We start from the raw sequence: 25,348 nt of genomic DNA on the forward strand, positions 1-25,348 counted from the left end.
TCGGTCATTGGCATTAAGGGTTGCCATGAAGGAGTCAAGAGAGGGCCGGCTGCCCCTCCATAGGAGGAGGATGTCGTCTATATACCTAGCCCACAGCACCAATTCTGGCCTGTTAAGGGCATAGACGACATCCTCCTCCCATTGGGCCATAAACAAGTTGGCCAAGCTGGGTGCGTATTTGGCCCCCATGGCAACCCCTCTATTCTGGGTATAAAAGGTGCCCTGAAACCAGAAATAGTTATGAGACATAGCAAACTCTAATAACTGCATAAGAAAATTCCTGTGTATCACCGGAAGTGTGGAATCCCTGGAGAGAAATAGTTCAACAGCTCTCAGGCCTAAATCCTGTGGGATACAAGTATATAGTGCAGAGACGTCTGCTGTAACAAGAATAAGATCTTCATGGTACTCAATATTTTCAAGTAATCGAATTGTATCACCTGTATCCTGTAAGTAGGAAGGTATATTCCTTACTAAGGGCTGTAAATAGGAATCTATGTATTTCCCTATTCGGGAAGTGATAGAATTTATACCGCTCACAATAGGGCGACCCGGTGGATTTACAGAATCCTTATGTATCTTGGGGAGTTGGTATATGGTCGGAATACGTGGAGCCAGTGGGATCATGAATTCTCTTTCTTTCTTATTTAGAATACTCAGAGAAAGGCCTTCGTCTACGATCTGCATGAGTATTTTTTTGTATTTGAGTGTAGGGTCCCCTGGTAGGGGGCTATAAGTGGTAACATCACTCAATAATCTATTCATTTCCCCTATGTAGTGAGATTTGTCTAGAACCACTATACCCCCCCCTTTATCTGCAGGGCGAATGATGAGATTTTTCCTTTCACATAGAGATTTAAGGCCCTGTGCTATAGACGGGTCTTGGTGTGTCCTTTTTATGGGTAACTTATCTAAATCGTTTAAAACGAGATTTTTGAAAACATTAATAGATGGAGGTAAGATGCCTGGATTGAACAAAGATGGATTGCTCAAACCAGAGTGTCTAACTGATGTAGAGTGAGAAACTGTGTTGGTTACGCTTGGAAGTGACAAAAAATGTCTCTGAATATGTAATTTGCGAATAAACTTATGCACATCAATAAATGTGTTAAATTTATTAAGTTTTCTAGGTGGGACAAATTTAAGACCCTTATCTAGAATAGATTTTTCACTTGCTGTTAATGTTGCTGTGCTTAAATTAAAAATGCCCGCACCTACTGTGTCCTTTTTCTTTTTGTGCTGGATGCGCCTCCCCCCTCTGGTGCCTCGTTTGGTTTTTGGATTCCTCCACGTATAGGGGTATCCCTGTGAAAATCCTGATAATAGGGAGGCCCTGATGGATGATTACGGTTATATGGGGGTCTAAACGGAGGTTCATCATTATAAGTCATTCTTGTTACAGCAGACGTCTCTGCACTATATACTTGTATCCCACAGGATTTAGGCCTGAGAGCTGTTGAACTATTTCTCTCCAGGGATTCCACACTTCCGGTGATACACAGGAATTTTCTTATGCAGTTATTAGAGTTTGCTATGTCTCATAACTATTTCTGGTTTCAGGGCACCTTTTATACCCAGAATAGAGGGGTTGCCATGGGGGCCAAATACGCACCCAGCTTGGCCAACTTGTTTATGGCCCAATGGGAGGAGGATGTCGTCTATGCCCTTAACAGGCCAGAATTGGTGCTGTGGGCTAGGTATATAGACGACATCCTCCTCCTATGGAGGGGCAGCCGGCCCTCTCTTGACTCCTTCATGGCAACCCTTAATGCCAATGACCGAGGCATTCAGCTGACCTTTGAGGCCAGTGTAACTAACATCCATTTTCTTGACTTGGAGATTACAGTAGTGCAGAAACGCCTGGTCCTGAAGACTTTCTTCAAACCAACGGATCGGAATGGGTATATCCCCGTTGACAGCTGCCATCATCGCCAATGGCTCAATTCCATCCCACGCAGTCAGTTCCTCAGGCTCAGGCGCAACTGCACGAATGTTAGTGACTATATTTCTCAATCTTACACCATACGTAAGAGGTTTCAGGACAAAGGATATGACCCACATACTCTTGATGCTGAGATCCAAGCAGCTTTACATATTGATAGGGCCTCTCTTATACAAAAAAAAGTCAAAACAGTAACCAGTGATAAATATAAATGGTCGTTCTTCACAACTTTTTCCACCCAACACAATGACATAAAGAGAATTATTAATAGGCATTGGAAGGTACTACAAAGTGACAAAGTTTTGGGCGGGACCATTCCAGATAAAGCTGGAACCATTTACAGGGGAGCTCGATCCATACAAAATGATATCGCTCCCAATGTAATAGATATCCCGAAAACGATACAGTTCTTCCCCCAGAGTAAGGGTTACTTTCCCTGCAGAAAATGCAATGTCTGCCTACACAATAAGTTGGGTAAGGGGAAAAGTGATTCCTTTACTTCTTCATCTACTGCACGCAGATACCTTATGAAACACTTCACCACTTGCGTCACGAGGTATATTGTTTACTTGATTACCTGTCCTTGCAACCAACAATATGTTGGCCGCACTATTCGTAACTTTTCCATTAGAGTCAACGAACATCTTAGTAAAATCAAAAAAGGGTGCGATAAACACCCTGTTCCGAGACACTATCTTGAAAAACACAATAGAGACCCTACGGGCACTCGTTTTCAAATTATTGACAAATTTGTCCCAAACTGGAGAGGAGATTCATGCTTGAGGGGGGTCTCGCGTCTTGAAACATTTTGGATTTATGAGTTGAGGTGCTACACCCCTTTCGGCATGAACACAGATTGGGACATCAACAGCTTTATTAATCAGGCTTAATCTATCTCATTAAGAATCACTGGTATTTTATTTTCATTATTTATTTTTTTCTTAGATTCTTTTTCTTGGCTTTATATACCAATATACTTATTATCTATCTACGGGGCACTCTACCCTTCACTTTTTCATTTTACCCCTTAATCTGTGCTCTTGGTGACACATCGCCCTATGCACCGTATATATTATGCGTTTTCTTCACATTTTTCACTTTCACATATTTCCCTCCCAGACTACTACTAGAATCTGGATATATGCATTTATTGTGCATTTTTCCAGACTATGTGGAGTCTGGGACGGACTTCCTCTCACATTCGGGTTATATGCATTTATTATGCTTTTTTCTAGACCATGTGTGATAGGTTTCCTCTCACATTCTTTTTACACTCTGGATATATGCATTCATTATGCATTTTTTTCAGATCATGTTGAGTCTGGGATGGATTCCCTCTCTCATTCTCATTTTTTTAGTTTAGCCCTACTTTGGACACGAGTTGAAAATATGTCGTATTTATCATATATCAATGTTATTTTTGTGGTTTCAGGTACCTCAAAATACATATATACTGTTTAGGTTAATATGTGTGCAAATTGCAAGCATTACATCTGACCTATGTGATTATTTTCTATTTTCTTTATTCTACATAACCTTTGGCTATTTTTGGTAAGAATGCCCAGGGTAAGATGCATATTCTGATGATGTAGCGATATTTTGTTTTTTTCTTTTGTTTCTCTATCTGCATTTTTCACTTGCGATACCCTCAGATGCGATGATGCGTCTGTGGTTACCATGGTTACGCCGGGCTGTAGTATTGGACGTGACGTGACAATGACACGTCTTCTGTATTCCCTGCGATTGTCTAGTGACATCTACCATTGATCCATTACTGCGCAAGACATGACGTAATTACGTCATTAGTCATTGCGCATGTGCGGAGTGTTAGACTTTCGGATTGGCCCTGTTGCTATCATCCACGCCCATTGGCGTGTGACGTTTTCCACGTGCAATTTGGCGCCAGATCTAAATACCTCCCTCTTCCCTACACCGCCGTGGAGACATACGCAGGGTGACGCTTACACGCCCCTTTCTTATTTTTGGTTTGTTGTATGAACGTCCAACTTGTGACGTTTTCATACACACGCCCCATCTCGTCGCTGTGTACCTATAAGCGTTTACGATGCTTGATACGGCCCGCAAAGTGGAACGTATAACAACGAGTATATTGGCGCTATGTTTTGCAGGACACCTCCTTCTCATAGTTTTGTTGAATGACATTTAAATATACACGCCTCTACCTCTTAGACTTGAGTCTTTTCTAACCACTCCCATACTTAGTCACATGACACACACATTGAGTGTTTAGTTTAGCTGTTTCTGTGTCATTACATGCCATGACATTTCAGTTTATTCGATCTGAACTTTATTAAACTGATCATCATATATGAAGTATCACCATGAGCACTCATGCACATCTCCAGGCCAGGCATTGTTGGCATAACAAGTAAGAGACACCCAAATCATATTGTGACAGATCTCTATTAAACAGTATCACTGAGAATGTTACAGCTTTATTTTTGTTATAATATAAACAAATGAGTCCGCCCTTGTGACAGTATAGTGCAGTCTATGTATTATTGATAGTGCATGTCTGATAATATGTGTTTGAATTTGATGAGATCTTCGTAGGCGTTTTGTGTGTATATTGGGATTGCTACTCACAAGTCTGATGAGGCTGTGAATAACTTAAATGTGTACTGATAGCTTTTGGCGAAGGGCTAATATAATTCATGTAAAATGAACAATGCATGTCTGATTTTTATATATTAGCACTTGATGTGTTCTCTACATATGTTTTACAAATGAGTTGAATCATGCTGTATCTATACATCTGATTAGGCTGTGAACAATGTAGTTTATTTAGTGTTATTCAGGAGTAAGTATGGCTACTCACTGTTTATGTACTTTCTCATTTTTTTAGATTTTATTGCCATTAATATCTATCTAACAGTCTGCATGAATGACATTTTTGGATGTTATTTATATTTGTTTATAGTGTCTGAATTGATAGACTTTGTTTTAATCAAATTGTACACTGTAGCTTTAAGAGACTGTCTGAGATTGGATGTCCCGCCTCTTGTTAGGCGTGACCTCTTCCTCATTCTCTATATATTTGTTAGCAATGTGGTGGGTTCCAACATGCCCCAGTTGAAGACACATATGTCGAAACGCGTCGGGCAAGCTGTTGGCACCCCACATTGCTTTTAGTTCATTTTATTTTTTATGTGATCACTAAGTCATTTATTACCTTTTTGACTTTAATAAATCAACTTTTTTACATTGTTTGACCCGCACCATGTGGAGCCTTTTTCTCTTTTTTCTCCTCTCCATTTCTTTGGTGTAATATTTTACAAACACCCCCCTCCCCATTCGGGGGAGGCAGGATTATTGGTACTACTGGCTGCGTCTGGGCTTGATCATCTTGACCTTTGATGTTTCATCTGAAAGGATCCACCTTTGAGCCTACAACCGTCTGGAGCTCCTCCACCAGCCCAACTGACCTCTCTCCTTACAGTCTTTGGTCCCAGAGTGTGACCCCAAGCCTTCTAGACTCAACCGTCATATGACTGTGTGAGTCCAACCGTTCCGGTAAGAAGTATTTACCCACTTTTTATTTTGATGTTCACAACCAAGCTTACCTGCATGAACACTTTCGTCCAGTACATCATTTTCCTTCCATGTGACGGTTTGGTCACTCCTACGCCACCAACACAGTTGAATGATTGTTTCATGTTGGACTTTGATTTCTGAGCATTCTGTGTGATTTCTGTTTTGCTATTATTATCTTTACAGAATTTGTATTGATTACACTTATCATTGAAGCGCTACACTATTTTTATTATTTTATCAGTGTGAAAGTAGCCTAATGCCCCGTACACACGATCAGACTATCAGGCGGACCAGAATCCGCCCGTGTGTGGGCTCCGGCTGACTTTTTTTCCCGAAAAGTCCGGCGGACTTAGAATGAAGTTTTGACTCAAAATTGTCCGCTGGACTCGGCAGTCCGGCGGGCAATCCGGCCTTCTGTGTGCTAGTCTGCCGGACTTTTGAAATGAACGGACTTGCCCACACACGGAGAAAAGTCCATTAATTTTGAACGCGGCTCCAGGTAAATAGGACTAGCGCAGGAGGCGAGATTGACACATCGCTGTCCCCCGTCACCTGGTATGGACTTAAAGGGGAAGCCCTACGCCGAAAAAACGGCGTGGGGGTCCCCCCAAAGTCCATATCAGACCCTTACCCGAGCACGCAGCCCGGCCGGTCAGGAAAGGGGGTGGGGACGAGCAAGCGCCCCCCTCCTGAACCATACTAGGCCGCGTGCCCTCAACATGGGGGGGTGCTTTGGGGAAGGGGGGCCCCCACTCCAAAGCACCTTGTCACCATGTTGATGAGGACAAGGGTCTCTTCCCGACAACCCTGGCCGTTGGTTGTCGGGGTCTGCGGGCGGGGGGCTTCTCAGAATCTGGGAGCCCCCTTTAATAAGGGGGCCCCAAGATACCGGCGCCCCACCCTATGTGAATGAGTATGGGGTACAATGTACCCCTACCCATTCACCTGGTGAAAAAAGTGTAAATAAAACACAACACAAGGTTTTAAAATCATTTATGGCACAGCTCCGGTGGTCTTCCATCTTGTGGGGTCTTCTCGCGGGACTCCTCCGCTATCTTCTGCTCTTTTGCTAGCTCTTTTACTAGCGGAGGAGCCCGGCTTTCTTCTTCTTCGTCGCCGCCGTCGCCCGGGGGTCTTCTTCCGACTTGTCCCCCTCTTCGGTTCTTCTTGCCAGGCCTCCGCTTTCTTCTCTCAGCTCTTTTACTAGTGGTGGCCCGGTCTTCCGTCGCTGCTGCCGCTTTCTCTTCTTCTCTGAGATGTTGACTCGACGCTGTCTATGGCCGCAATGACAGGGACGCGTTGTGCGGCGACTTATATAGGAACAATGGGCGGGGTCACCAGATTTTGTCACATGGCAACCCCGCCCCTTATGATGTTACAGTCCCGGAGGATGCTGGGACTGGGACATCATAAGCGGGTGGGGTCACCATGTGACATCATCCGGTGACCCGCTCATTGTCCCTATATAAGTCGCCGCACAGCGCGTCCCTGTCATTGAGGCCAGAGACAGCGTCAAGTCAACATCTCAAGGAAGAAGAGAAAGCGGTGGCGACAGAAGACCGGGATCACCGCTAGTAAAAGAGCTGAGAGAAGAAAGCGGAAGCCCAGCAAGAAGAACCGAAGAGGGGGACAAGACCCCCGAAGAGGGGGACAAGACCCCCGTAGTTGGAAGAAGACCCCCAGGCGGCGGCTACGAAGAAGAAGAAAGCCGGGCTCCTCAGCTAGTAAAAGAGCTAGCAAAAGAGCAGAAGATAGCAGAGGAGTCCGACGAGAAGACCCTCTAAAGCACCATACACACTATCAGATTGTCTGCTGATTTTTTCCTTCAGATTTACCAAAACCATATAATATGAGGTCAAACCTTAGGAGTTTCAATTTGTATGCAGTCAGGCAGGCCCTTGCACTACATGGTTTTGGTAAATCTGAAGGAAAAAATCAGCAGAAAATCTGATAGTGTGTATGGGGCTTTAGAGGGAAAACCACCGAAGCAGTGAAATAAATTATTTTAAAACCTTGTGTTGTGTTTTATTTACACTTTTTTCACCAGGTGAATGGGTAGGGGTACATTGTACCCCAACTCATTCACATAGGGTGGGGGTCTGGTACCTGCGGGCCCCTTATTAAATATTAAAGGGGGCTCACGGATTCTGATAAGCCCTCTGCACGCAGACCCCAACAACCAACGGCCAGGGTTGTCGGGAAGAGGCCCTTGTCCTCATCAACATGGGGACAAGGTGCTTTGGGGTGCTCCCCCATGTTGAGGGCATGGGGCCTGGTACAGCTCAGGAGGGGGGGCGCTCACTTGTCCCCACCCCCTTTTCTGACTGGCCGGGCTGCGTGCTCGGATAAGGGTCTGATATGGACTTTGGGGGGACCCCCACGACGTTTTTTCAGCATAGGGCTTCCCCTTTAAGTCCATACCAGGTGACGGGGCCAGCGACGTGTCAATCTCGCCGATGGAGGCGGCGACATCGACCTCCTGTGCTAGTCCCGTCTACCTGGAGCCGTGTTCAAAATGAACTGACTTTTCTCCGTGTGTGGGCAAGTCCGTTCATTTCAAATGTCCGGCGGACTCCCGCCATAGTCCGGTGGTTTGTCCGCCGGACCTACTCCGCCGGCAAATTCCGGTCGTGTGTGGGCAGGTCCGCTCGTTTGGAAAGTCCGGCGGACCTCCGCTGCAAAGTCCGGTGGTTTGTCCACCAGACTAAGTCCGCCGGATAGTCTGATCGTGTGTACGCGGCATAAGAGGTAACTCTCAGTGGACATTGCACCATATGCTAGCCATTCTCTTACAGTACACTCTAGACCAATGATGGGGAACCTTGGCACCCCAGATGTTTTTGAACTACATTTCCCATGATGCTCATAGACTCTGCAGTGTAGTTGAGCATCATGGGAAATGTAGTTCCAAAACATCTGGAGTGCCAAAGTTCGTCATCACTGTTCTAGACTACTGTCAGAGCTGGGCTCAGCCCTTCCTTTTCTGAGCTGGCCGCTCAGCTGTCAGCTAATTGCCAGCTCCTATCTTTCCACAGTTACTCAGCTGTTGTTGATATGCTGCTGGTCAGTCCTGCCTACTTAAGCTGTCCAGTTCAGAGGGTCTCTGCCTTCGCCTTGGTCAACATCACAAGAAACATCTCCTGCATTCCTTTTTAAAGACTGGCTTTGGTGACATCCCTTCTGGCACCAGATCCTGCTTGCTGTTCCACTGCATTGATCCCTGACTTCTGGCTTGGCTGATTATCTGTTCTGGTTACTGAACTCTGGCTATGTTTTGACTACGTTTTGTTCTTTTTACTTTTATTACTAAACAGGTGTGATTTAACTGTACTTCTGTCCCGGTCTGATTTCATGATTTCTGAAAACGAATTATAGTATTATTATTCATAGCAGGTAATGGTTATATGCACTGTTCATTCATGATGATTCATGAGTTAATCCCAGTCTAGTGGTACAGAACTCTATTCTAAATTACCTTGGTATACAGATTATACTCTCTTGTAGACTGTCTGAATTTACCTTCTGTGTATTCATTTATACTCAAACCATCATTTATTTTAACCTGTACCAATACATTGTGTTCCTTCAACACTAAACGGTCCTGTGTCTATTACCTGGTACTAATTCACAGCCGAGTTAAAGGTATCTATACTCATGTCCCTATAAGTGCTTCAAGTAACTTTTACTCAACTAAGTGTATCAGAGGGGCTAGGGTTGTTCTTGGAGTCGAGGCACAGAACAGAGAACCCAAATTAACAAGTGGCTCTCTTGGGAGAATTATAGATGTCTGCCATTTTCATTTATAGTGTTAAAGGAATTGTATACTGCATTTTGGCCACTTTTTACTTTTTTTTTTTTGGTCGAATTTTGTGCTAGATCTATTGGACTTTGTAAACAATATGTCTTAGCGTTGTGTGGTGAGTGGGGAAAGGTTGTGACATGAATTTGTGATTCTTACAGTTGGTTTTGCATCCTCCTGCGTTCACTCCTGATATCCACTTTCCATTAAATCCAGTTAGACACCACTTATGTATTTTGCTACAACATACATTGTCCAGAATAAGGTGGCATATTTCTACCCGATAGAATTCAACCAAGAAAGAGGAAAAAGGCATCCTGCAAAACACAAGAAATCAAACACTCACAGGCTGTATACAGAATATTTAACCACTTGCCTGCCGGGCACTTTTACCCCCTTCCTGCCCAGGTCAATTTTCAGCTTTCAGCGCTGTCACACTTTGAATGACAATTGTGTGGTCATGCAACACTGTACCCATATGACATTTTTATCATTGTTTTCACACAAATAGAGCTTTCTTTTGGTGGTATTTAATCACCACTGGGTTTTTTATTTTTTTCAAAAAAAAGACAGAAAATTTTGTAAAACAAAAATTTTTCTTCATTTATTATAAAATTTTGCAGGTAATTTTTCTTCTTCACTGATGTGTGCTGATGAGGCTGCACTGATGGGCACAGATAGGCTGCACTGATGGGCACTTATAGGCACTAATGGGTGACACTGATGGACACTGATAGGTGGCACAGATAGGCGGCACTGATGAGCAGCACTGATAGGCAACATTGATGATGAGGAGCTGATGGGCACTGATTGGCAGCACTGATGCGTGTGTAAACACAAATCCCTCTTTTGTCAGGGGAGGAGAAACAGATGGTCTGTTCCTACTAAGGAGGAACAACGATCTGTCTCCTCCCCCAGTCAGTACTTTCCCCATGCAGTTAGAACACAACTAGGGAATACACATTTAACCCATTGATCACCCCCTAGTGTTAACCCCTTCCCTACCAGTGACATTTATACAATAATCAGTGGCTATTTTTAGCTCTGATCGCTGTATACATGTCAATGGTTCTGAAAAAGTCTCTGAACTGTCCCCCACAATGTCGCAGTCCCGATAAAATTCACAAATCGCCGCCATTACTAGTAAAAAAAAAAAAAATCCCATAAATCTATCCCCTATTTTGTACATGCTATAACTTTTTCGCAAACCACTCAATATACGCTCATTGCGATTTTTTTAATGAGAACATTTATTATAGCAAAAAGTAAAAAAAAGCGTGTTTTCAAAATTGCCGCTCTTTTGTTTATAGCTCACAAAAATTAAAACTGCAGAGGTGATCAAATATCACCAAAAGAAAGATTTATTTGTGGGGCAAAAAGGACAATCAACTTTGTTTAGGTACAGTGCCGCACGACTGCGCAATTGGCAGTTACATATTGCAAAAAAAAATTCAAATTCGAATAGTTTTCCAATTTCCAAAGACAATAAAATAGAGTAAAAAATAATGGAATAGAATAGAAAAAAAAATAGAGAAAAAAAATACAGAACATAAAACAATAGAATATAATATATCATAAATACATAAAACATGAAACAAAAACTAGAAAGTCCACTTTTTATGTATAGCAGCGCATGCACATTTTTTTCAGAATATGCGTAAGAGTTCAGTTCGGTGTTCAGAAGATAGGGTGCTTTATTCAGTCGACCTGTGTTTGTGATTAAAACCCAGCTTCCACCATACAAATCACCACTTGTGGTACCAAGGCCGACCCCCTATGGGAATGCACTCACCAAACGTATGAAACCAATAAGCCTTCAGAATGCCATTGCAGCTCTCTCCTTTTACCACCAGTTATCTCCTTTGTGGGAAACGGCAATTAGAAGAGGTGATGAGGAGGGGTGGAGAATGTTCTGTCTCTAGGACAGAGAGCTAAACCTTCTTCCTCCATAAACTTCAGATACCGTATTTCTTTGATCTTCAGTTTATTAGAACAAGCCAAGTGAAACTGCAGGTCTTTGGAGTGTTGGAGGAGACCGGGGTACCCGGAGGAAACCCACGCAGGCACAGGGAGAACATGCAAACTCCAGGCAGGTAGTGTCGTGGTTGTCTTTTAACAGGGCACATAAAAGGGCCAGGAGAGTGGTAGGAAACACCAGGTGATGTGGATGCAACTCCTCTCCTAGAATATAATAGTGTAAAATATAGCGTAATTTGTATATATTAAATTCAAATTTTGGAACATTGTTATGTTCTTTCTATTCTATTCTGTTCTGTTTTCTTTTTCTATGCTATTCTGTTATTTTCTATTCTAATTGAATTTGAAAACTTTTCAAATTTGAAAACTATTTGAATTTGAATTCAAATTCCGTCTGAATTTTCTTTTCTTCGTTATTTCGGATTCCTTTAAATTCGGTACTATTTTAATTCGGAAATTCAAATATATCCGAATTTCAATTCGGAACTAAATGAACCAAAGATGCCAACTGGGCCGATCTGTGACAAAGCCAAAGTGTGGTCTAGACTTAAGATGTCCCTGGTAGGTAGAGTAAACCTTATAAAAATGATTCCTATGTTGCAGTTCCTATACAGTACATTGTACATAATACCCCAATGGTTATTCCGCCTAAATTATTTTGCATCATCAATTCCATATTCAGGTCCCTTCTATGGCTTACTAGACCACTGAGGGTTAAGCTGGAGCAATTGCAGAATCCTAAAGATATGGGTGGTCTGGCCCTACCTAACCCGTAGCTTTACTACCTTGCAGCTCAGCTGCAGTATATTGCCCAAGCAATGCCCCTGTAGCCCCGGGAATGAGGGAGGGACTGTGGACTCAGTTACGGCCCTTTTGCACTATGTAACAAGGGTAAATGATATGGCCATGGCACTGGAGGCACTGGCTTATGCTAAATCCAATAAACTCTTCTCCATGTATGTCCTGATGCAAAAGGTGTGGAATAAGGTTAGGCAATTGCAGGATGTCACTGGCTTTACTGGTCACAGCCCAATTTGGGATAATGAATATTACAAGGAGTTACAATCCCTGCAGTGTGGGACTAGGTGAAAAAGGTATGGAACTGTGCACCTGCTGCACATTTTCTCCAATGGTAAATTGTGCTTTTTTAAGGATTTGCAAACTAAGTATCGGATCCCACAGTTGATGTATTTTTATTACTTGCAGTTATACCATGCAGTTAGGGCACAATCCGGTGGAGCTTTATGGTTGCAATCCCCAACTCCCATTTTCCACGACATGGCAGAGGTATCCTATTACAAAAGACTTATATCCAAGTGATGCTCGATGATGCTGTCTAATTTTCATAAAAGGGTTCCCATCCAGGGTATTGAGCAGGTGGTAGAGCGATGTAGGCACATTTGAAGAGGAACATTAGGAGGAGTTTCTAAAGGCAGTACAGATGTGTTCCCTTAATTCTGCAGGACTGTCTCAACTGAATATTGTCCTGTGGGTGCACCTTACACCTGCCAGATTGTAAAGAATGGGATTAAAGGAGGGCTCTGAGTGCACTTGATGCTCTAGGGAATATGGAGACCTTATCCACCTTTTATGGCGCTATCCCAAGCTACATCTGTATTGGACGGGTGTCATTAGCACTATTAATAGAGTGTTTTAGGTCAATGTCCAAGTGGACCCTAAGCAATATTAATTGGGCATTCTGGATGACCTCCCAATCGAGGATAATCCTAAACAGGCTATTGCCAGAGCACTCTTCCAGGCTCGCAACACTGGAAGGCGAATGAACCTCCTGCACTGAAAAAATGGATTACCCAAATGGGAGATACTCTGCGGCTGGAAAAGTATATTTACTAGCACAGAGGGCGCCCGGGAAAGTTTAATATCTTATGGTCCCCTTGGCTAGACACCCCTGGCTTTTCCCAGTGGATTTGGTCCTGGATAGACTACTTCTGTAATACAATGGTTAATATGCTTGGGAGCACATAAATGCCTTATTGTATACCGTTAAACTGGCTCCGCTTTCTTATACAGTGGACAGACATTTCTGAGTACATTGTGTATAGTTACTATGGTGGAATGTGATTGTTTGGCAGTACACCTATGTGTATGTTTTAACTGGAACCTGCATTGTCTGTTCTGTTAATTATTTTTCTGTACAAAAACATTATTTGAGAAAAATAAATAATTAAATGACCCCCTGCCAGTACTGCCTAAACTTTGGCCATCTTCACAGTAAATGTATAAGGTTACCATGTGGGTGGCCACATCTAACACAGTGTGAGTTCTCCCTGCAGCCTAACTTACCGTATATACTCGAGTATAGGCCGACCCGAGTATAAGCCGAGGCCCCCAATTTACCCCCAAAAAACTGGGAAACCTATTGACTCGTGTATAAGCCGAGGGTGAGATATGCCTGTCCATCCCTGTGTGTGTGTCCATCCATCCATCCATCCCTGTGTGTGTGTCCATCCGTGTGTGTGTGTGTGTGTGTGTGTGTGTGTGTGTGTGTGTGTGTGTGTGTGTGTGTGTGTGTGTGTGTGTGTGTGTGTGTGTGTGAGGCCTTGTGTGTCCAGCCTACCTGTGTCCCCAGCCTCCGTCCGGTCCCGAGCCTCCGTCCGGTCCCGTCACCGCTCTTCGTCGGCGCCCATTTTCCTGTTCAAATGCCGCGCCTCCCTGTCTGTGATAGGCGGAACACAATTTCCCAGCAGTCTGTGTTCCGCCTATCACGGCCATCCTTTCATCCTCGTCCGTAGTACGAGGATGAGCGGATGTCCGTGATAGGCGGAACACAGGCTGCTGGGAAATTCAGTGTTCCGCCTATCACAGGCGAAGGCGGAGCCGGAGGCGCGGCTTTTGAATTAGAATAGAATGGCCGCTGTCTGTCTGCTCGACACGCTGATCGAGCAGGCAGACAGCGATGACACACACACACGGATGGACACACACACAGGGATGGATGGATGGATGGACACACACACAGGGATGGACAGGCATATCTCACCCTCGGCTTATACACGAGTCAATAGGTTTCCCAGTTTTTTGGGGGTAAATTGGGGGCCTCGGCTTATACTCGGGTCGGCCTATACTCGAGTATATACGGTAAGTTAGGCTGCAGGGAGAACTCACACTGTGTTAGATGTGGCCACCCACATGGTAACCTTATACATTGGGGGTAAATTGGGGGCCTCGGCTTATACTCGGGTCGGCCTATACTCGAGTATATACGGTATTTGCCACATCTTATGTATCAAATTTAATGTAGGATGTGCAGATTGCACTTTAAGAACAGCAGGAGGGTCGAACATGTGTAAGGGGTTTTAACCCTGAAGTAAGAAAGAAAACACGTTAAAGGAAGACCCCCGAGACCCATGCCTTCCCATCCTTCAATATGCTGAAGCTGTACGGCAAGGAAATATACCAATGGGTTAGGGAGCAGACAGTCCACCTTGCTCTTTGGAATATTGCAAAAATTTGAATATAATCCTTTTCTTTTTTCGCCAGATCAAATCTCTAAACTGCATTCATCTTCCCAAAATACTTGAGTGGGATCCAACAGGGCAAGTTACGCCTCCATCCTCTTTCAGCTACTTTGTGTATACATCGACTGTACATCATTGCTGTGGTCTGGCTTCCTGATAGTAGCAACAGCAGATCATGCATAAGCAATATTTGTCACCATATTGCTTAGGCAACCAGAGATGCATGTGACAAGGTGACAATAACCCGGGAAAATTTGGGAAGACCGATTTAAAAAAACTTTAAAATTACATAAACATATTAAAGAAGAAGCATTGCTACAACTTAAAAACTTTCTTGAATCCCCTAGGGAACCATGTGCATATAACACTTGGTCCTATTGTGATCCATAGCCCTGTTGTGCATTAAAAGTACATTTTCATTCCTTTTGTGCTACAGCTACAGCCCAGGCTAAAGCCCAATTCGTGGGTTAACCAAAGTGGAAGCTAACTCAAAGCACTAGGCACTGCACCCTCGCTAAGACTCTCATTATACGCACAGGGAAATGTTTACTACCAATGGCATTTACTCATGCCCTTCCTGTATTCTGTGTCAGTCATTGCTGGTAGGGCTGTGTGATCTATCTGCCCATGCAGTGGATGTTTACTAGCATCTTACAGATAGATCACGCAGCCTCCCCAATAATGACTAGTCTTTTACTATTGGTTAATGGTATGAATTGAGCTGACCCCTCCCCCTGCTGTGCTGAATGACGGCACTTAACGGCACTCTAGAGGACACTGCTGATCACAGATTGAGGCCACATGATCAGCTGTGTCCAATCACAGCTAATCACGGATGTAAACAGAAGCCGGTCGTTGGCTCTCTTCCCTCCACCTCACGTTGTCAGCGTGAGGAGGAGAGGAAAAGGGAGCTGATGACTGACTTCTGTAAAAAGGACAATGCCTACCAGTCCCAACAGTGCTGCCAATCTATACCCACCACTGCTGCCACTCTGTGCCCATCAGTGCCAGCTACCAGTGCCAATCAGTGCTGCCTACCAGTTCCTATCAGTGACACCTATTAGTGCAAATCAGTGCCACCTATCAGTACTCATTAGTGCCACCTATCAGTGCCATCTATCAGTGCCACTTATCAGTGCAGCCTCATCAGTGCCCATCAGTGTAGACTATCAGTGTCCATCAATGCCGCCTCATTAGTGCCCATCAGCACACATCAGTGAAAGAAAAAAATGACCTGTTTAAACTTTAAAAATGTTTTTTTTTTTAGCAAAAAATAAAAAAACTCAGTGGTGAATAAATACCACCAAAAGAAAGCTCTATTTGTCTGAAAAAAAGGATAGAAAATTAATTTGGGTACAGGGTTGCATGACCACGCAATTGTTATTCAAAGTCCCACAGCGCTGAAAAATGAAAATTGACCTGGGAAGGAAGGGGTAAAAGTGCCCAGTAGGCAAACTTATATGAGAATTTTTTTGATGTGTGTACAAGTATTTAATGCACATTTTAAAGTTGGTATATGAAATGTGATCATGGCGCAGTAGGAGAACTTATTGGCGATGCATTTTACATTTTCCACTGAACTCACCAGGTCTCTCCATCATCACACAGCAGATGAAGCTGAGCTTTAACTTCCGGGTCAACTTCATTCCATTCCAGAGCACTGTAGGAGGTACAAATAGCAAAAATCACATCTGTTAAACTTGATTAAACACAGAATACAGTACTAATACATTATACTTAAAGCAAATCTCCAGTAAAAAAAAAAAGAATCAATTGAAATACTTGCCTAGCTTCACTAGCTGTGAAGTTGCAGCCTTTCAACATACAGGGCACCAGAAAAGTAAGCAAATTGCCTTTTCTTATACATACTTGGCTTCTTTTTTACAGGTGACACTGTGGTGACAGGGTCACTTTAAAGCCCAACTCCAGCAGAATTGGTTTTGCATGTTTTGGATAGAGTAGGGAAGGGAAAGAACCAAATATCTTTGTGGCCTGTTTTCCCATTTTGGAAGATTAATTTAACCACTTTCAGACCGGACCAATTTGCTGGTCAAAGACCAGACCACTTTTTGCGATTCGGCACTGCGTCGCTTTAACTGACAATTGCGCGGTCGTGCGACGTGGCTCCCAAACAAAATTGACGTCCTTTTTTTCCCACAAATAGAGCTTTCTTTTGGTGGTATTTGATCACCCCTGCGGTTTTTATTTTTTGAAAAAAAACGCATTATTTTTTACTTTTTGTTATAATAAATATCCCCCAAAAATATATAAAAAAATTTTTTTTTCCCTCAATTTAGGCCGATACGTATTCTTCTACAAATTTTTGGTAAAAAAAATCGCAATAAGCGATTATTGATTGGTTTGCGCAAAAGTTATAGCGTTTACAAAATAGGGATAGTTTTATAGCATTTTTATTAATAATTTTTTATTATTTTTTTTTTTACTAGTAATGGCGGCGATCTGCGATTTTTATTGTGACTGCGACATTGTGGGGGACCCATCGGACATTTTTGGGACCATTGTCATTTATACAGTAATCACTGCTATATAAATGCAGTGATTCCTGTGTAAATGACACTGGTAGTGAAAGGGTTAACCAGTGGGTGGCAGTGTAGGGGTTAAGTGTTCCTAGGGGTGTGTTACTAACTGTGGGGGGGTTGGGCTTTCATTTAGTGTACACTGATCTCTGCTCCAATCACATGGAGCAGAGATCAGCGTCACTAGTTGCTAGGCAGAATGGGAAAATGTTGTTTATACAGCATTTCCTCCATTCGGCCGCTCCGTGAGACGATCGCGGGGATGCCCGCGGCGATCGAGTCCGCGGGTCCAGCGACCGGACTCACGGGGGTCTCGACCAGCGCGGGAGCGCGCCGCCGGCGGCGCGCTCCCGATGGCACGGCGGCAACGAATATTGGACGTACATGTACGCCAATATGCCTGCCCGTGCCATGCTGTCGACGTACATCGTCGTGCGCTGGTCGGGAAGTGGTTAATTAATCTAAATGTCAGACAGAACAGAAAGTAAGGGAGATATTTTCCCACTTTTTATATATTTAAATGTCCTCAGTTAGAACAGGAATTGAGTGGATATTTCTCCATGGATCAAAGGCACATCCAACCAGGTTCCAGGTGGCTGTTCGTGCTGCAACAAGAACATGCCGATTTTCAAACCCAATTCAACTCTAATGCCGCGTACACACGACTGGACTTTTTGACAGCAAAGGTCCGACGGAACAAGTCTGTCGGACAATTCGATCGTGTGTGGGCTCCATTGGACCTTTGCTTGCCAAAAATCCGGCGGACTTTAGAAATAGAACATGTTTTACATTTTCCCACCGAAACTCCGCCGGACTGAGAAATCCGTTTGTGTGTATGCTGGTCTGACGGACAAAAACCGACGCTAGGGCAGCTATTGGCTACTGGCTATGAACTTCCTTATTCTAGTTCGGTCGTACGTCATCACATTTGAATCTGTTGGACTTTGGTGTGATTGTGTGTGGCCAAGTCCGTTCATTCAGAAAGTCAGTCGGAACTCCGCTGAAAGTCCGTCAGAAAGCCCGTCGGACCTAGTCCCTCGAAAAGTCCGGTCATGTGTACGCGGCATTAGCCAGGCTATTTACCAAATTCTTTTGATCCATCATCTTCAACCCATACGAAGGGTGTGAAGATTGATTCTCAAAATGTGTTGAATTTCTCAAACAATCTTCTGCATGATTTTACATTGGAATAAACAAGTATCTTGACTTGGCACTTCAATTCCCTTATCTACATTACCTGTTTGCATCAAGATTTCATTGCCCTTTGTGTCCCATTGGGGGAGATCTCCCTCACAATCTATCCAGTTGGTTGGTTTCACTTGTACTTGACAGGCAACCCTGGTGTAGTACTCTCCTAGTATAGAGTAAGCTGCTAGGAACATTTAGTTTGGCTTCCCTGTAATTAGAGGAGCAGGGTTTGCTTGGCTCAATGTTTTACAGACTGCTGCTCTGCTGCTCTGTTCCTCCAATCTTCTAGAGGATTCTAGAATTATAGTGGGAGGAAAAATAGCATAGGCAGCCTGAATATTTATGGGACTCCAGGCAATCCCTGAGGAGGTGGTGGAAGAACCCATAAGTAGTCCAAGGCCTGAGGCAGCAGGGCAATGTTCCTGGGTCCAGTCCTGCAGGAAGAGACCCCTGTGAGGGGCCCAGAAGTGCTAGAGAAGCCTTTATGAAAACATTGAGGTCATTGAAAACATTGAAGTCCCAACTTAGCTGGGGGGGGGTTTCACAAGTACAAGTCCAGGGATCAAGTTGGATCTGGAGAATAGAAGATCACATGAGAGAGCCAGGAGGAAGTTGGTGGGGAAGAGAACAGCTGTCCTATGGCGGTGCGTGTCTACATCTTCCCCAATAGAAATATCCTGGTGGATATTTGAGTAGTTGACCCTCAGTGGAGGAGGAAAAGTGACTGTGTGTAGCTTATTTTAACTCTGGAATAAGAGATCCGGTGGGACATTCATTTGTTTGAGCAGTGCAGCCAGCAGTTCTGTGACGTGCAGCCAGAAATGAGGAAGTCCTCAAGTTATCCTGTTCAACAGTTATGGGGTATCTAATATTCCCTATCACTATCCAAGTTCATTGTTCCAATAAAAAAAAAAAACTAAAAAGAACCTCTAGACTGTGAAACAAAGAGGAAAATGCTGAGTGCCTGGCTGTGTGTGATCTAAGGGGGAAACAGGACTAAATTCACTAGTGGCTTCCTAGGGCATGCACTACACCTGAAATGTTTTATATTAACCACTTGTCGACCATCCGCTGCAGTTGTACGGCGACAGAATGGCACGGCTGGGCGGAACAATGTTATGTAGTGTTGCTTCACCCTGTAGCCACTAGGGGAGCCACGGAGCCGATGCAAGTGCCCGGCGGTCACGATCACCGCCAGGCTCACACGATCGCTCTGGGCACACGGAGAACCAGGATCTGTGTGTGTAAACACACAGTTTCCAGTTCTCTGAGGCGAGAAGTGACAGATCATCTGCTCATACGGAGTATGAACAGCAATCTATCTCTTTCCTTACACAGTCCTCACTCCCCTTCAGTTAGAACACACAATAGGGAGCACATAATAATAATAATAATCCCTTGATTGCCCACTAGTGGTTAACCCCTTCACTGCCAGTGATATTTTTACAGTAATCAATGCATTTTTATAGCACTGATCGCTGTAAAAATGCCAATGGTCCCAAAAATTTGTCAAAATTGTCCGACATGTACACCATAATGTCGCAGTCACATTAAAAATCGCAGATCGCCGCCATTACTAACAAAAAAAAAGAATAATAAAAATGCCATAAAACGATGCCCTATTTTATAGACGCTATCATTTTTTATAATTTTCTTTTGTTTATAGCGCAAAAAATAAAAACCACAGAGGTGATTAAATACCACCAAAAGAAAGCTCTATTTGTGGGAAAAAAAGGATGTCAATTTTGTTTGGTTGCAATGTCGCACAATCGCGCAATTGTCAGTTAAAATGACGCAGTGCCGAATCGCAAAAAGTGCTCTGGTCAGGAAGGGGGTAAAATCTTCCAGGGCTGAAGTGGTTAAGCAGCTTAAAAAAAAGAGAAACAAATAAAATCAAACTGAGGAGCAGTGAATCTGGTTGGGGCTTGTGGGTATTTTTTAAATATGTTTTATTCTCTTTTTAAATGCAGTTATTCAGTCTGGTCTGAGCCATCAAAATGTCACCACGAAGAGCTACCTTTATTTCCCCAAAGTCCCCAGTTGCCCCGCCACAGGACAATATCAACTAAAGTCTGACAGTTTAACTGATCATTGGACTGACCACATCATCTGGGTACACTGACCACATCAACTTTATAGAACATACTTATCACTCCAGACGCCATTCCACTCTTTATAACCCCAGGGATTCCTCATTCGGACAAGCTGCACTGTGTCTCCACGATAGCTGATCTAAAACACACAATTCACATTAAATAAACTGGGATATTATAGCTGTCATTGTCAACCACATCTCACAAATCAGTGGAAATGGCAGCTGCTAATTCTTTACCTCTTCAGCGCCTGTCAGAGAATATGCGTGATTCTTCACAACATTGGTGCTCACAACTATTTCACCTGATCCAAAGTCCGATTTCTGTTACAAGGGAAAAGCAGGATCATTATTAGTCTTAAGGTGAACATGCAAGGTTTTATCATTTTTTTAAGCCAAACTCCAGTCTTAAACTCAGTCTAGTACAGTTGTACAAACTACTTTCCTTTACTGTATTCTCTTACTCTAATTTCACTGCACACTCTGAGCTTTTCACAGTGTGCATTAGAAGCTGCAGTAAGTAATTATCTAGATAAAAGACATAAAACATCATCTAAACTTTCCTCTCCAGCCTTACTGGCCCTGTACTGCCTCTTTTATTTACTGGATTTTCATTCTTTAAAGCAATGTGGGTGTTGCCTAGGGCATGCAAATACAGCCTGCCCACCCCTCCAGACTGACATCAACTTATCAAGGCTTTTGGATATTTGCATAACTCCTCCCTAGAGCGTCCTTGCTGCTTGCACCGGTTCTGATTGCTCTTGAGAGGAGGTGCTTTGATGTTTTCAGGAAAATATGTACAGCGCCCCGCCGCCTCTCCCACCAACCATGATCTGAATGCAGTGCATAGAGAAGCAAAGAAACTCAGTGATTACATCACTGGGTCTAAAATAATATAATGGAAAGGTTTTATTTAAAAATGTCATTCACATGTTGATAAGAGGAGAAAAAGGAACCACAACGGCAAGGCAAAATATAAGTGGATTAAACTTCAGCTCTAACATTTAGAAATTAAAGTCAATCATACATGGATCAAAATTTGGCCGGTTGAGCAGGGACTGGGTAAATTTAGATCCATGTATGGGCAGGCTAGTTGTACACAAGGCGATCTATCGATCAACTTGTGTACAACCAACCTTTCAGATTTTCCTGAATGATCAGTGCTGCCGGCTATAGCGGGCAACATTGATTATTGTATTCTGATGGTTAAAGTGGGAGACCCGTGAATTTTTTTTTTTTAAGTCAGCAGCTACAAATACTACAGCTGCTGACTTTTAAAATAAGGACACTCATCTGTCACAGTGTCCAGCGATGTTGGCACCCGAGACCGAACTGTCCCTCGGTCCTCGGATGCTGTGCTGCCATCTTTGCTATGGGAATCAGGAAATGAAGCCTTCTGGCTTCCCTTCCTGGTTCCCTACTGTGCATGCGTGAGTCGCGCATGGCAATCTAAATGGTCTCTGGGACCCGTGTGTGTGGACAGGAAGAGGCATGGACTCCTGTGGGAGTCTATGTCCGGAAGTGGGTGAAAATACCTGTCTTAGACAGGTATCTGCACCCCCTCCCCCCTGAAAGGTGCCAAATGTGACACCTCAGGGGGGGGGGGTTCCAAAAAGCGGATGTTCAATTTTTGTGTGAACCTCCACTTTAAGAAGTCTTCCCGCTGTCAGAGTACAATACCACAGTGGGAAGGATTCCCCCATCCACCTCGAATGTGGATGGGGGATTCAAATCATTTTTGTTCCCTCAGCCAGCTGGTTGAACAAAAGAAAAATAATCTGCCTTATATACTGATATTTGATTTTTGTAATGTGTGTAACCTCTTTACAAATAAAAACTGAGCACACTTACATGATGCTCAGTGCTTAGCACTTTTTTTGGCAGCATCTGTACAGTTTACTATACTTTTGTAGCACCCTCTAGTGTGTGCTAGAAGATAGTGTAGATACAACATAGTTTAGCTCAGGGCTAAGCCTGAGCTATGGAATCTGGGTCAGGGTTTACTAAGGTTCAGGGCTGGGTGACTCACCCTGGCAGCTCTCTGGTGCCTCCCCCTGGTCTAGAAGGTTGGACAATCTTCTAGAATTAGAGAGTGGAGGTTAGGAGGAGCAGCCTTGAATATTTATGGAGCCTTAGCCAATCCTCATAGGTAGGCTGGCAGGGGGCTGAGACCACTCCATAAATAGACATGGGCCATGCCAGCAGGGGCAGTTGGGGGGGTGTCCTGCCTTGGCCTGGGGCTCGGATGCTGGTGTGCCATAACACACAGGAGGAAATCTTACTTAAAGGCACGGGAGCAAAAGAGGACTGAATGACTAGTCAACACTGTGGGGACTAACAAAGGTGGGACGATGCCACACATAACCAGTCTCCCTTGAAGACAGCGATGTGCTTAAGACTTCCTTCTTTCCCTAGAGATCTCCTGAGAGTCAGCTGGGGGGGCTGGTGAAGAGTGAGACAGCCAGGAGGGCTGGTGTAAGGGACCGCTGCAGCTATGTGCATTGGCAGTGCCTGAAGAGGTGGTGCTGAGATCACTGGCCACAGGGGAGAAGTTACAAGCTGTTTCGCTACAACTGTGCTACACAAAAAGGAACTATGGGTTCTTGCGTGTAATGGGCCATTGCTAATCTGACTGAGAGCCTGTCAGATAAATCAGAGTGATTCAGCTGGAGCAAGCAAGTGAATGTGCTGAAGGAGAGTGAAAAAAAATGTATATAGGAAGATGTCCTGATGTTTTGCTGAAGTTAAATGGGCATCCCATAACCTCCCATCCCTATTCAAGTTATTAACCCTCTAATGAAAAAAACAAAGTCATGGACTGTACTCTGACTCTGGGTGCTTGTGAAAATTATGTGTGCCTGGCTGTGCAGGAGTGGGGGTTTCAAGTTCATCAGAAGTCCCTACGGGGGTGTGCTACATTTGGGGTCTCATCCGGGGTATTGCCCATGGTAACCTGCAAGGCCGTTGCTACATTTTATAGACTTGTCCCTGCTAGGATTTTTTTTTAATGCAATATAGAATTATTTATAGAGAAGAAGAAGAGATGGGACTCACAGTGCTGCAGGTGACCAGGGACTTTGCTTTCAAGGCTTTACGAATGATCTGGAACAAATTGTTCGGTGCTTTTTCAAAGTAATATAATTCACCAACACCTCCAGTGAAGTCTTCTAGAGCTTCCAAAGATAAGCCGCCTTTTAGTGCCTCATAGGACCCATTCAGCCTGTGTGATAATACAGGAGGTAAACGGTGTCCATAATTATTCCATTACTGAAATAATAAAACAGCAAAAAACGGACCTTGTGCAATATCTTCCCCGGTGAAAATTAGTATAGCAATCATGTATTTATGAAAAAAATTTTGAAAGTGTAACCCTTGTTATACTGCTTATAAACAGTTTAAATACATAAACCGGGGATATGCAATTAGCGGACCTCCAGCTGTTGCAAAACTACAAGTCCCATCATGCCTCTGGGTACCATGCCTCTGCTTGTGCCTGTCAGAGTCTTGCTAAGCCTCATGGGACTTGTAGTTCTGCAACAGCTGGAGGTCTGCTAATTGCATATCCCTGACATGAACCATCTTCCCTGCCCTAAAATTTAGAATTATTTTCAGAAAGACTTGTGACGCATGTCACTGCATAGTCAGAAGGGTGATACACAGAGGTGTGACAGACTGGGGTTTATATGGTCACAAAACAGACACCCCAAAGCAAAGTACCTATTTATTTATTTTATTTTATTGCTAAATATCTCCCTTCTATTCTATTAATAACCAGTAGATGGCAGAGAAGGTACACAAACAGAGTCTATATAAGGCCACACACCATGTGACTGGAAATTAAAGAGGAAGTAAACCCTGATGAGTTTACTTCCTCTTTTTTTCCCTGCAAAGGTAAAGCATAATGGACTACTATGCATCGCATAGTAGCCCATTATGTGTCACTTACCTGACACAGGAGCCAGCGATGTCACCGCTGTCCCCTGTAGTCCGCCGCATCCATCTTGCTGGTGGCGTCTCGCAGCTCCGCCGCTGTCATTCGGCGAAGCCGCGGTGACGTCACTCCCGCGCATGCGCACGGGAGTCGACAAATGCGGCAGCTCCATTTTTGGAACTGCCGCGTTCAGTGTGCCTGCGCGCCGCTGTCTACGGCGCATGCGCCGTAGACAGCGGTGCCCATTTTCGGGCAAATATCTCCTAAACCATATAGGTTTAGGAGATATTGCTTGGACCTACAGGTAAGCGTTAATCTAGGCTTACCTGTAGGTCAAAGTGGTTTGTAAGGGTTTACAACCACTTTAAACTACTTCCAGCCATAAAGTCAGTGGTCATATCTCATGCTGTTTGTGTGATTCTTTGCAGGTATGTACTCTAAATTGTTCCTAATCTGTATTAACCTGTGATAGAAAGATTCTTAAACATCTTGAGCAGATGCAGAAAAAGTCTCAGCAGATTTTATGATATACAGTGCCTTGCGAAAGTATTCGGCCCCCTTGAATTTTTCAAACTTTTGCCACATTTCAGGCTTCAAACATAAAGATATAAAATTTTAATCTTTTGTGAAGAATCACCAACAAGTGGGACACAATTGTGAAGTGGAAAGAAATCTATTGGATAATTTAAACTTTTTTAGCAAATAAAAAACTGAAAAGTGGTGCGTGCAAAATTATTCGGCCCCTTTACTTTCAGTGCAGCAAACTCACTCCAGAAGTTCAGCGAGGATCTCTGAATGATCCAATGTTGTCCTAAATGACTGATGGTGATAAATAGAATCCACCTGTG

At 43.7% G+C, this 25,348-nt stretch overlaps 1 protein-coding gene across 1 annotated transcript in view; it reads right to left on the bottom strand.

The window, feature by feature from the left end:
• The window catches only part of LOC143987223 (calpain-8-like), a 95,763-nt gene that overhangs the window by 41,409 nt on the left and 29,006 nt on the right, over positions 1 to 25,348 (bottom strand). The window contains exons 5-9 of the mRNA XM_077485811.1: positions 23,624 to 23,789; positions 20,810 to 20,893; positions 20,624 to 20,709; positions 16,338 to 16,412; positions 9,456 to 9,613 (exon numbers count right to left, since the gene is read on the bottom strand). Coding sequence (XP_077341937.1) covers positions 9,456 to 9,613; positions 16,338 to 16,412; positions 20,624 to 20,709; positions 20,810 to 20,893; positions 23,624 to 23,789 — 569 coding nt within the window. The remainder of the gene's footprint in view (positions 1 to 9,455; positions 9,614 to 16,337; positions 16,413 to 20,623; positions 20,710 to 20,809; positions 20,894 to 23,623; positions 23,790 to 25,348) is intronic.

This window comes from Lithobates pipiens, unplaced genomic scaffold (genome assembly GCF_037356315.1).
Source record: "Lithobates pipiens isolate NorthernLeopardFrog02 unplaced genomic scaffold, aLitPip1_a1.2 Scaffold_18, whole genome shotgun sequence".
NCBI classification, from domain to species: domain Eukaryota; kingdom Metazoa; phylum Chordata; class Amphibia; order Anura; family Ranidae; genus Lithobates; species Lithobates pipiens.